The sequence below is a fragment of the Hylobates moloch genome, unplaced genomic scaffold, assembly GCF_009828535.3.
Source record: "Hylobates moloch isolate HMO894 unplaced genomic scaffold, HMol_V3 SCAFFOLD_2, whole genome shotgun sequence".
Classification (NCBI taxonomy): Eukaryota; Metazoa; Chordata; class Mammalia; order Primates; family Hylobatidae; genus Hylobates; species Hylobates moloch.
In genome coordinates, this window is record NW_026652277.1 from 118,342,182 (window position 1) to 118,354,907 (window position 12,726).

The 12,726-nt window shown below is 35.1% G+C and overlaps 1 protein-coding gene across 2 annotated transcripts in view; it reads right to left on the minus strand.

The window, feature by feature from the left end:
- The window catches only part of ASCC3 (activating signal cointegrator 1 complex subunit 3), a 390,213-nt gene that overhangs the window by 34,000 nt on the left and 343,487 nt on the right, over positions 1-12,726 (minus strand). For both annotated transcript variants that reach the window (XM_032155721.2, XM_032155702.2), the window contains exon 37: positions 3,861-4,085. In XM_032155721.2, the coding sequence (XP_032011612.1) occupies positions 3,861-4,085 (225 nt within the window). The remainder of the gene's footprint in view (positions 1-3,860; positions 4,086-12,726) is intronic.

The window sequence follows — 12,726 nt, forward strand, 5'->3', positions numbered from 1 at the left end:
TTGGTTCCAAGTCTTTACTATTGTGAATAGTGCTGCCATAAACATACGTGTGCATGTGTCTTTATAGCAGCATGATTTATAGTCCTTTGGGTATATACCAAGTAATGGGATGGCGGGGTCAAATGGTATTTCTAGTTCTAGATCCCTGAGGAATCGCCACACTGACTTCCACAATGGTTGAACTAGTTTACAGTCCCACCAACAGTGTAAAAGTGTTCCTATTTCTCCACATCCTCTCCAGCACCTGTTGTTTCCTGACTTTTTAATGATTGCCATTCTAACTGGTGTGAGATGGTATCTCACTGTGGTTTTGATTTGCATTTCTCTGATGGCCAGTGATGATGAGCATTTTTTCATGTGTTTTTTGGCTGTATAAATGTCTTCTTTTGAGAAGTGTCTGTTCATGTCCTTTGCCCACTTTTTGATGGGGTTGTTTGTTTTTTCCTTGTAAATTTGTTTGAGTTCATTGTAGATTCTGGATATTAGCCCTTTGTCAGATGAGTAGGTTGCGAAAATTTTCTCCCATTTCGTAGGTTGCCTGTTCACTCTGATGGTAGTTTCTTTTGCTGTGCAGAAGCTCTTTAGTTTAATTAGATCCCATTTGTCAGTTTTGGCTTTTGTTGCCATTGCTTTTGGTGTTTTAGATATAAGGTCCTTGCACATGTCTATGTCCTGAATGGTATTGCCTAGGTTTTCTTCTAGGGTTTTTATGGTTTTAGGTTTAACCTGTAAGTCTTTAATCCATCTTGAATTAATTTTTGTATAAGGTGTAAGGAAGGGATCCAGTTTCAGCTTTCTACATATGGCTAGCCAGTTTTCCCAGCACCATTTATTAAATAGGGAATCCTTATCGCATTGTTTGTTTTTGTCAGGTTTGTCAAAGATCAAATAGTTGTAGATATGCGGCATCATTTCTGAGGGCTCTGTTCTGTTCCATTGATCTATGTCTCTGTTGTGGTACCAGTACCATGCTGTTTTGGTTACTGTAGCCTTGTAGTATAGTTTGAAGTCAGGTAGGGTGATGCCTCCAGCTTTGTTCTTTTGGCTTAGGATTGACTTGGCGATGCGGGCTCTTTTTTGGTTCCATATGAACTTTAAAGTAGTTTTTTCCAATTCTGTGAAGAAAGTCATTGGTAGCTTGATGGGGATGGCATTGAATCTATAAATTAGCTTGGGTAATATGGCCATTTTCACGATATTGATTCTTCCAACCCATGAGCATGGAATATTCTTCCATTTGTTTGTATCCTCTTTTATTTCATTGAGCAGTGGTTTATAGTTCTCCTTGAAGAGGTCCTTCACATCCCTTGTAAGTTGGATTCCTAGGTATTTTATTCTCTTTGAAGCAATTGTGAATGGGAGTTCACTCATGATTTGGCTCTCTGTTTGTTATTGGTGTCCAAGAATGCTTGTGATTTTTGTACATGGATTTTGTATCCTGAGACTTTGCTGAAGTTGCTTATCAGCTTAAGGAGATTTGGGGCTGAGACAGTGGGGTTTTCTAGATATACAATCATGTCATCTGCAAACAGGGACAATTTGACTTCCTCTTTTCCTAATTGAAAACCCTTTATTTCCTCCTCCTGCCTGATTGCCCTGGCCAGAACTTACAACACTATGTTGAATAGGAGTGGTGAGAGAGGGCATCCCTGTTTTGTGCCAGTTTTCAAAGGGAATGCTTCCAGTTTTTGCCCATTCAGTATGATACTGGCTGTGGGTTTGTCATAGATAGCTCTTATTATTTTGAGATACGTCCCATCAATACCTAATTTATTGAGAGTTTTTAGCATGAAGCGTTGTTGAATTTTGTCAAAGGCCTTTTCTGCATCTATTGAGATAATCATGTAGTTTTTGTCTTTGGTTCTGTTTATATGCTGGATTACATCTATTGATTTGCATATGTTGAACCAGCCTTGCATCCCAGGGATGAAGCCCACTTGATCATGGTGGATAAGCTTTTTGATGTGCTGCTGGATTCAGTTTGCCAGTATTTTGTTGAGGATTTTCGCATCAATGTTCATCAAGGATATTGGTCTGAAATTCTCTTTTTTGGTTATGTCTCTGCCAGGCTTTGGTATCAGGACGATGCTGGCCTCATAAAATGTGTTAGGGAGGATTCCCTCTTTTTCTATTGATTGGAATAGTTTCAGAAGGAATGGTACCAGTTCCTCCTTGTACCTCTGGTAGAATTCGGCTGTGAATCCATCAGGTCCTGGACTCTTTTTGGTTGGTAAGCTATTGATTATTGCCACAATTTCAGAGCCCGTTATTGGTCTATTCAGAGATTCAACTTCTTCCTGGTTTAGTCTTGGGAGGGTGTATTTGTCGAGAAATTTATCCATTTCTTCTAGATTTTCTAGTTTATTTGCATAGAGGTGTTTGTAGTATTCTCTGATGGTAGATTGTATTTCTGTGGGATCAGTGGTGATATTCCCTTTATCATTTTTTATTGCATCTATTTGATTCTTCTCTCTTTTCTTCTTTATTAGTCTTGCTAGCAGTCTATCAATTTTGTTGATCTTTTCAAAAAACCAGCTTCTGGATTCATTAATTTTTTGAAGGGTTTTTTGTGTCTCTATTTCCTTCAGTTCTGCTCTGATTTTAGTTATTTCTAGCCTTCTGCTAGCTTTTGAATGTGTTTGCTCTTGCTTTTCTAGTTCTTTTAATTGTGATGTTAGGGTGTCAATTTTGGATCTTTCCTGCTTTCTCCTGTGGGCATTTAGTGCTATAAATTTCCCTCTACACACTGCTTTGAATGTGTCCCAGAGATTCTGGTATGTTGTGTCTTTTTTCCTTTGTTCTCGTTGGTTTCAAAGAACATCTTTATTTCTGCCTTCATTTCGTTATATACCCAGTAGTCATTCAGGAGCAGGTTGTTCAGTTTCCATGTATTTGAGCGGTTTTGAGTGAGTTTCTTAATCCTGAGTTCTAGTTTGATTGCACTGTGGTCTGAGAGACAGTTTGTTATAATTTCTGTTCTTTTACATTTGCTGAGGAGAGCTTTACTTCCAACTATGTGGTCAATTTTGGAATAGGTGTGGTGTGGTGCTGAAAAAAATGTATATTCTGTTGATTTGAGGTGGAGAGTTCTGTAGATGTCTATTAGGTCCACTTGGTGCAGAGCTGAGTTCAATTCCTGGGTATCCTTGTTAAGTTTCTGTCTCGTTGATCTGTCTAATGTTGACAGTGGGTGTTAAAGTCTCCCATTATTATTGTGTGGGAGTCTAAGTCTCTTTGTAGGTCTCTAAGGACTTGCTTTATGAATCTGGGTGCTCTTGTATTGGGTGAATATACATTTAGGATAGTTAGCTCTTCTTGTTGAATTGATCCCTTTACCATTATGTAATGGCCTTCTTTGTCTCTTTTGGTCTTTGTTGGTTTAAAGTCTATTTTACAAGAGACTAGGATTACAACCCCTGCCTTTTTTTGTTTTCCATTTGCTTGGTAGATCTTCCTCCATCCCTTTATTTTGAGTCTATGTGTGTCTCTGCACGTGAGATGGGTTTCCTGAATACAGCTCAAATATATTTTAAACTGTCAGTCTTCCCCATCTTGAATGAAAATCCGTAACAGAAGGGACTCTTCTGTCTTCTTCATTATTATATGCTCAGTGCCTAGAAAAGTATCTGGCACGTAGTTTGCCTTCAATATGTTTTAGTAGAATGAGTGACTAAAACTGTCATCTTATTTCATTCATATTTGCTTGCACTTTGGAAATTCTTGATATGATCAACCAGTTGTTTCTCAACAATGCTACCATAAAGTTGTTAAATGCAAGTACATTTTATCCTAAAACTAGAAAAAAGAGGGCAGGAATGATGGGAGAAAACACGCATAGGTATTAGAAATGACTTTCATACCTGACATACTCTGAGAGCTTGGTCCAAGACTGTTTTGGTATCAGTGTCATAATCTGGGCAGGGTAGCATGGCTCGGCTGAGATGTGCCTGCAGCAGGAGATGTGCTTTGGTGTGAGGGCTGTCGAATGAATGAGGGTTTGATTCAATGGGAAGACATTTTGCCAGTTCACTATTCATATGATCTTCATTGTGTCTCACTGGCAAATCTGTATATTCTTCTGCATCCTGAAAAAAAAAAAGAAGCCCCACATGGTTGGATCAAAGTATAATAATGTGCTTCTTAGCTTTACTGACATTTAAAACATGGCTCAGAAAAATCATACAATAACCATATCCCCTAGAATTTTGATTGTTCAATATTATCATTAATACACAAGCAATGTATTAATGATAGTGAATAATGTACAATCTGTGAAATTCATGAATGTTCCTTTGTATTTACAGTCAACAAAAATAACAGAGTATTTACTAGGCATCACATACTATGCATGACACTGGGGCCACAGCAGTGAACTAGAAACTGAGAGTCCATCAGGGAAGGTAGATAAAAAAATTATATAAAGTGTAATAAATGTTATGATATGGTAAAAGTACAGAGTGTTGAATGGAAATTCAGTTTGGGGGACCTTCTTATTTTAGAGGGTGAGGGAAAGCTTTCTGAAAAAGTGATGTTTAACTTAAGATCTTGTGAATGAATGTAAGAAATAAGACAGGGCTGGAGAAAGGGGCAAGGATAAGATTGGCAAGATGAGAAAAGGGTAAAGAGCAGAATTATTACTTACTATTTATTGTAACCAATTAGATCATACACAGAGTTAGATTGTTCTGGAATGTTTTGACTTTTCATCTTACATTTTTTAGGGTACAGTAGTGAAAAGTAGTCTCCACAATATCAGTCAATAAGTGCCAATTGAACCTACAAGCGAAACTAGAACTGTTCTGTTAAAAAATAGACTGATCTATTTATTAGCGTTTGTTGTGAAACATCGTATTTTTCCAAACGTGTAGTTATTTGAGATTGTCCATGGATGTTGATATGAATCCTACATCAGACATAGCATTAATTGGATATGTTAATATTTAAACAGGGGCTGGATTTATCCTCCTACTGCAACTGCCCCTTCCTCCAAAAAAAAAAAAAAAAGACAAAAACCTATGAAACAGTGGTCTTCCAGATGCTGAACATAAAACTATGAAAGACAATGATCTCTGATATATAGAAAACAAACTAGGTGACCCTTAGCATTGCCTCAGCTTACTGCATGGAGAATTACCATACTGTGGTGTAGTGAGAGAGAATCCAGGTACACCTGGAGGACTCCCTGTATTGAGGAGATGAAGACAACCTTGCCTGAGTAGTGGAGAATAATTAGCTCTACAACAAATATTACTCTAGACCTGCCCAGCAAATCAAAAAGCAACACCTAAAAGGATCAAACAGCTTCCAAGTAAATTAATTGCATTCCAGAACAGAGCTCAAGAAGATTTATAGGAATACAAAAAATATAGTACTCAAGAAGGTGAAAATCACAATGTATGTCATCCAATTAATGATTATCAACTACGCAAAAAAGCAGGAAAAGAGGATCTATAACAAGGAGAATAATCAATCAATGAAAACTTAGGAATGACATAGATCTTAGAATTAGCAGACAAAACAGTTGTTACAACTGTATTTTACATATTTAAAAAGTTACTGACGACTACTCAATTCAACTTTCTAGAGATGAAAATTACAATGTCTGAGATGAAAAATACACTGAATTTTATTAATGGAAGAATACACATTGAAGAAGAAATTCGTAAACTTAAAGACGTCAATAGACACTATTAAAAATGAAACACAAAGAGAAAAAAGAATTAAAAAAATCAACACAACTTCAATGAGTTGTGAGACAACTTCAGGTGGCCTAATGCACAGTGTAGAAGGAAGGGCAGAAAAAGGTTTGAAGAAACAGTCACTGGAAAAGGTCTAATTTGATATAAACTATAAATCTATAGATTCAAGAAATTCAACAAACCTCAACCAAAGAAAAATGAAGAAAACTATACAACCATAATTCATCACTACTGAATTGCTCAAAATCACTCATAAATAGAAAATATGAAAAGCAGCCAGAGGAAACACTATGTTATGTACAGTGGAAGGAAGATAAGAAAGCAGGTTTCTCATCAGAAATAATGCCATAAGGCAACAGTGAAGCAACATGTTTAATTTACTGTAAGAAAAACAACTGTCGGGCCGGGCGTGGTGGCTCACGCCTGTAATCCCAGCACTTTGGGAGGCTGAGGCCTATGGATCACAAGGTCAAGAGATTGAGACCATTCTGGCCAACATGGTGAAACCCCATCTCTACTAAAAATACAAAAATTGGCTGGGCATGGTGGCACGAACCTGTAGTCCCAGCTACTTGGGAGACTGAGGCAGGAGAATAGCTTGAACTCGGGAGGCGGAGGTTGCAGTGAGCTGAGATGGTGCCACTGCACTCCAGCCTGGAGACAGAGCAAGACTCCGTCAAAAAAAATAATAATAAATAATAAAATAAAAAAGGAAAAAGAAAAACAACTGTCAATCTAGAATGCTAAATTCAGTGAAAATAAATCTTTCAAAAGTGAAGAATTTTCAAACATACAAAAGCTGAAATAATTCAGCTGACATGCTTAATGTTAAAGTCATTGTTCAGGCAGAAGACAAATTATACCAGATGAAAATATGGATCTACACAAAGAAATGAAGAGCACTAAAAGTGGTAATTTCATGGCTAAATATGTAATAATTTGTTATTACTATTTTAATATCACTCAATACAAAATGATTGTTTAAACAAAAATAATAAATAATGCATTATGGAGTTTACAATACATGCAAAAGTAAGATATATGACACAATAGCATAACTTCTAGTAGGGGAGAAATGGAGGTATAATATTGTGAGGTTCTCTTATGATACATGAAGTCTTATAATATCATTGGAAGATAGACTGTGATATTAAAAAGGTACACCATCAATCCTAAAGCAATCACTAAAATAGCAAAACGCAAGAGTTACAGCTAGTAAGTCACCATAGAAGATAAGAAATAACTAATCTAAAAAAAAAAAAAAAAGAAATAACTAATCTACTCTCTAAGAACTAAAAATAGAACTACCCCTTGACTGATCAGCTCCAGAGGAAAAGAAATCATTATATCAAAAAGGTGTCTGTACTTGTATGTTTATTGTAGTACTATTCACAATAGCAATGTTATGGAATAAACCCAAGTGTCCATCAATGGATAACTGAATAGAGAAAAGGTGGTATACACCATGGAATACTAGGCAGCCATAAGAAGAATGAAATTATGTCTTCTGCAGCAATATGAATGGAGCTGGAGAACATGTAATTCCACATGTTCTCACATATAAGTGGGAGCCAGACAATGGGTACATATGGACATACATACACGCAGAATTAATAGACAATGGGGACTCCAAAAGGAAGAAGGGTGGGAGGGGGATAAGAGTTGAGAAATTACTTATGGGGTACAATGCTCACTATTTGGGTGATGGGTATAGTAGAAACCCAAACTCCACCACACAATATATCCATGTAACACACCTGCACAGGTACCACCCTGAATCTATAAAATTTTTTTAAAAATAAATAATTAATCCAAATGAAGATAAAAATAAAGAACAAAAATATAAAGAACATACTTCACATGGAGCATATGAAGCATGTTTTCATACCATAATGAAATTAAATTAGGAATCAATAACAATCTCTAGAAAACAAAAAAGATTATATACTTAAACCTAAGCAAATCAACAGTCGCATTAAATGTAAATGGTCTAAACAACTCTAATCAAAGTCAGACATTATCTACATAATAAAGCATGACCCAACTACAGTTGTCCCTTAGTATCCATGAAGGATTGGTTCCAGGACCCCCTGCAGATACTTAAATCCAGATACTCAAGTCTCATAAAATGTGTAGTATTTGCATATAGCTTACACATATCCTCCTGTATACTTTAAATCATCTCTAGATTACTTATAATACCTAATACAACATAAATGCTATGTACATAGTTGTTATACTGTATTGTTTGGGGAATAATGACAACAAAGAAAAGTCTACACATGTTCAGTACAAATGCAGCCATTTTTTTATGAATATTTTTGATCTGCAATTGATTGAATCTATGAATGCAGAACCCATAGACACAGAGGACCAACTATCTATGTTTGCCTACTACCAAACACACACTAATATACATATATAAATACATGTATGTATGTATGTGTAGATATGTATATATTAATGTATAGAGAGACAAATATGTCAAAAGTAAAGGAATAGAAAAAGATATACTATGCTAACAGTAGTTCAAAGAAAGGCAGAGTGGCTATATTAATCTCAGACAAAGTAGATTTCAGAGCAAAGATTATCATCATGGATAAAGACGGTAACTTCATAACTATAAAGGAGTCAATCAATCAGAAGGACATAACAATCTGAAACATTTATGTCCTGAAATAACAGCTTCGAAATCCATGAAAAAAAAAACTGGTAGAAGTACATGGAGAAATAGAAAAAAAAATCACGAGTATTGCTGAAGATTTCAATACCTATCTTTTAATAATCACTAAAACAAGTCGAAAAAATCAGCAAGAATATAGAATTGAACAACACTGTTAACTAAGCTGACTTGATTGACATTTATAAAACACACAACCCAGTAACAGTTGAATATATTTATTCTCAAGAACACAGAGACTATTTACTGAGATCATATTAGGGGGCTATAAAAACAAATTTCAAGTGATACTTTGACTGCAAGAAAATGAAATGAGAAACCAATGACAGATCTCTGGAAAATCCCAAATATTTAGAAACTAAGTAATACACCTCTAACTCATGATTGAAAGAAAAAATAAAACAGGAAATGAGAAGGTATTTTGCACTGAATGAAAATAAAAATATAATGTCTCAGATTTTGTGAGACATCACTGGAACAGTACTTAGGAGGGATTTATAAAACTAAACATCTATATTAGAATTGAAGAAAGGTCTCAAATCAGTGACTTTTGTTTCCACCTTAAAAAACTAGAAAAAGAACAGGAAATTAAGTCCAAATAAGCAAAAGAAAGAATGAAAATTAAAGTGAAAATCACTGAAATAGGAAACAAATACAATAGAGAAAACAAATGAGACCAAAAGCCGGTTCTTTAAGAAGATCAACAACACTGATACTCCTCCAGCAAACAGATCAGGGAAAAAAGAGAGAAGACACACACCAATATCAGGTATAAGAGGGGTGACATAACTACAGATTTTACAGATACTAAAATAATAATTAAAAAATAATATGAACAGCTATATGCCTTTACTTATAAAAACTAAGATGAAATAGATAAACTCCTTGAAAGACAAAAAAAAAGAGAAGAAATAGAAAACTCAAGAAGAAATAACCCGAAAATCTTTACATGTATTAAAGAAATTCAATTTGTAGTAAAAAATCTTCTGACAGCGAAAACTCCATGCCAGCTTCCGTGGTGAATTCTATCAAACATTTAAGAAAGAATTAAAACCAATTCTATAAGAACTTTCCTGGGACATCAAAGAGAAAGAAATATTTCCCAACTAATTTGATGGCACAAGTTCTGTCCTTATGCCAAAACCAGACAATAACATTAAAGGACAAGAAAACCACAAAATATCTCTCACAAACGTAAAAATTCTAAACAAATTTTTAGCAAATTTAAAAATATATAAATAGAATAATACATCATGACCAAATGAAGTTTATTCTGGGAATGCAGGATTGGTTAAACACTCAAACATCAATAAATATAATTCACCTTATAAATAAACTTTAAAAGAAAAACCACATTATCATCTCAGTTATACAGAAAAAAAAAAAACTGACAAAGTTCAACATCCATGCCTAACAAAAACTCTTAGCAAACTAAGAAAAGAAGGGTTACTTTCTCAACCTCATAAATGGCACTTCTTTTTTTTTTGTTTTTTTTTTTTTCTGAGACAGAGTCTTGCTCTGTCACCCAGGCTGGAGTGCAGTGGCACCACCTCGGCTCACCGCAACCTCCACCTCCCAGGTTCAAGCAATTCCCCTGCCCCAGCCTCCCAAGTAGGTGGGACTACAGGCGCGTGCCAACACACCTGGCTAATTTTTTTTTTTAGTAGAGACGGGGTTTCACCGTGTTAGCTAGGATGGTCTCGATCTCTTGACCTTGTGATCTGCACCCCTTGGCCTCCCAAAGTGCTGGGATTACAGGCGTGAGCCACAGCGCTGGCCATAAATGGCACTTTTGAGAAATCTATGGCTAACATTTAATAGTGACAGACTGAATGTTTCTCCCTTAAGACCTGGAACAAAACAGGGATTTCTGCTTTCACCACTACTACTAATTATTCTCTTTTAAAAAAATAGAGATAGGGCCTCAGTCTTGTCACCCAGGCTGAAATGTAGTGGCACAATCATAGCTCACTGCAGCCTCGAACTCCTGGGCTCGTTATCCTCTCACCTTAGCCTTCAGAGTAGGCATGCACCACCATGCTTGGCTAATTAAAAAAAATATTTTTTTGTAGACTTGGGATCTTACTATGTTGCCAAGGCTGATCTCAAACTCCTTGCCTCAAGCAACTTCCTGCCTTAGCATCCCAAAGCGCTAGGATTACATACGTGAACCACCATGCCTGGTCTGCTCTTACTATTTCTATCCAACATTGTACCACAGTTTCTAGTCAGTACAATCAGGCAAGAATAATAAATAAAGGCATCTAGACTGGAAAGGAAGAGGTACAACTATCTTTATTTGCAGTTGACATGGCCACCAATGTAGAAGTCCAATGATATCTACAAAATAAGTTTGGCAAGGGTGTAGGATACAAAATTAATACACGAAAATTGATTGTATTTTTCTGTATATTTGCAACCAACAATCAGAAATAAAAAAGGAATTCATGATAATGTCATATATATGAAGTACACTTAGAGATGAATCTGATAAAAATATGAAAACCTGGATACTGAAAACAAAACAAAGAAAACACTGCTAGGAAAAAATAAAGAGGATCCAACTAAATGAAGAGTTATACCTTACTTCTCCCAAATTGATCTACAGATTTAATACAATTTCAGTTGAAGCTGTAGCAGGCCCTATTTTGTGTGTGTTAGAAATTGACAAGTTGATTCTAAAATTCATATGGAAATGTAAAGGACCTAGAATAGCCAAAAGCACTCAGGATAAAAAGACCCACGTTGAAGAGCTAGCGCCACATGATTTTCTTTTTTATAGTTTAATGTATTTTAATAGCAAACTTACAGGAACAGCACAGAAGACAGACAACATTAAAAACGTGCTTGCATGTAGGACAACTCAGAAAAATATAGTGAACGGATGGAATCTACTGTATGATAAAAATGCAACCAACATAATTTAGTTGCTGTCAATAAGAAATTTACTTGTTTAAAAAAAATCCAAATCCTGGCATTGTCCAGAAAAATTTAACAAGTTTATTTATAGTTATCATAAAGTTGAATTGCTGAAACTTGTTCACTGAAACATTTTGATTTGCATTAATGCTTTATGTTTCCACATTTATATTAAAAATTCACACACAAATAAAAATGGAAAAACTGCCAATACCTGATTTTTGTCCCCTATTTTTTCATTCGCAATCATATACTTAGTTACCTTTTGATCCCATGGAAAAAAATAGCGTTCAGAACTACCACAACAGGAAGAAGATAATTTTTTTTTGAGAATGAAATATTTCCCATCATTATGGATTCTTAAGCATGTTCTCCATGAGCACTACGTGACTTATAAAGCTACACTAAGCAAAAAAGTATATATTGGAATTGAACAAGGAGTCCAAAAATAACCCACATATACATGGGCAACTAATTTTTGACCACGGCTCAAAGGCAAAGCAGGGGAGAATAGTCTTTTCAAGAAGTGGTAGTAGAATAACTGGGTATACCTATGCCAAAAAAGAATCAACTTCAATCCTTATTTTATATGATAAGAAAATTCACTCAAAATGTATCATAGACCTAAATATAAAATCTAAAACTTTAAAGCTTCCAGAAGAAAACATAGAACATTTTTGTTACCTAGAATTAGGAAAAAATTTATTTGATGGGACAGTTAAGACATGACCCATATAAGAAAAAAAATGATCAACTGAACATCATCAAGATTTAAAAGATATTGTTAAAATACTAAAAGTAAAAGCCACAGAGTGAAAGTATCTGCAAAGCAGATATCTGATCTAGGACTTGTATCCAGAATATATAAGTTTCTCTCAAAGCTCCAACAATGAGAAAACAAACAGCCCAGTAAAAGATGGGCAAAAGATTTTAACAGATACTTTATGTAAAGATGTCTTATATCACCAGTTTTAAGAAAACCATAAATTAGAATGGCCAAAATTAAAATAACTGTGACATAGCAAGTGTTGGAGAGAATGGGAAAGAAATGGAAATTTCATGCATAGCTGGTGGGAATGTAAGATGTTCCAATTTCTTTGGAAAAGAGTCTCACATTTTCTTAAAAAATTAAACCTTTTAATTTCTTAAAAAATTAAACCCACCATGTGATCTAGCTATTCCATTCCTAGGGATTTACCCAAGAGAAATCCCAAAGAAAGCAGATGTCCATACAACAAAGAGTTGTACACAGTAGTTGGCAGCAGCATTATTTGTAAAGTGAAAAAAAAAAAATCAGAAAAAAACTTAAATGTCCATCAACAGGTGAGAGGGTAAACAACTGTGTCACATCCACATAATGGAATTTTAGCAATAAAAGGAATTAATGATTGATGTTTGCCAGAACATGAATATCAAAATAATTATGTT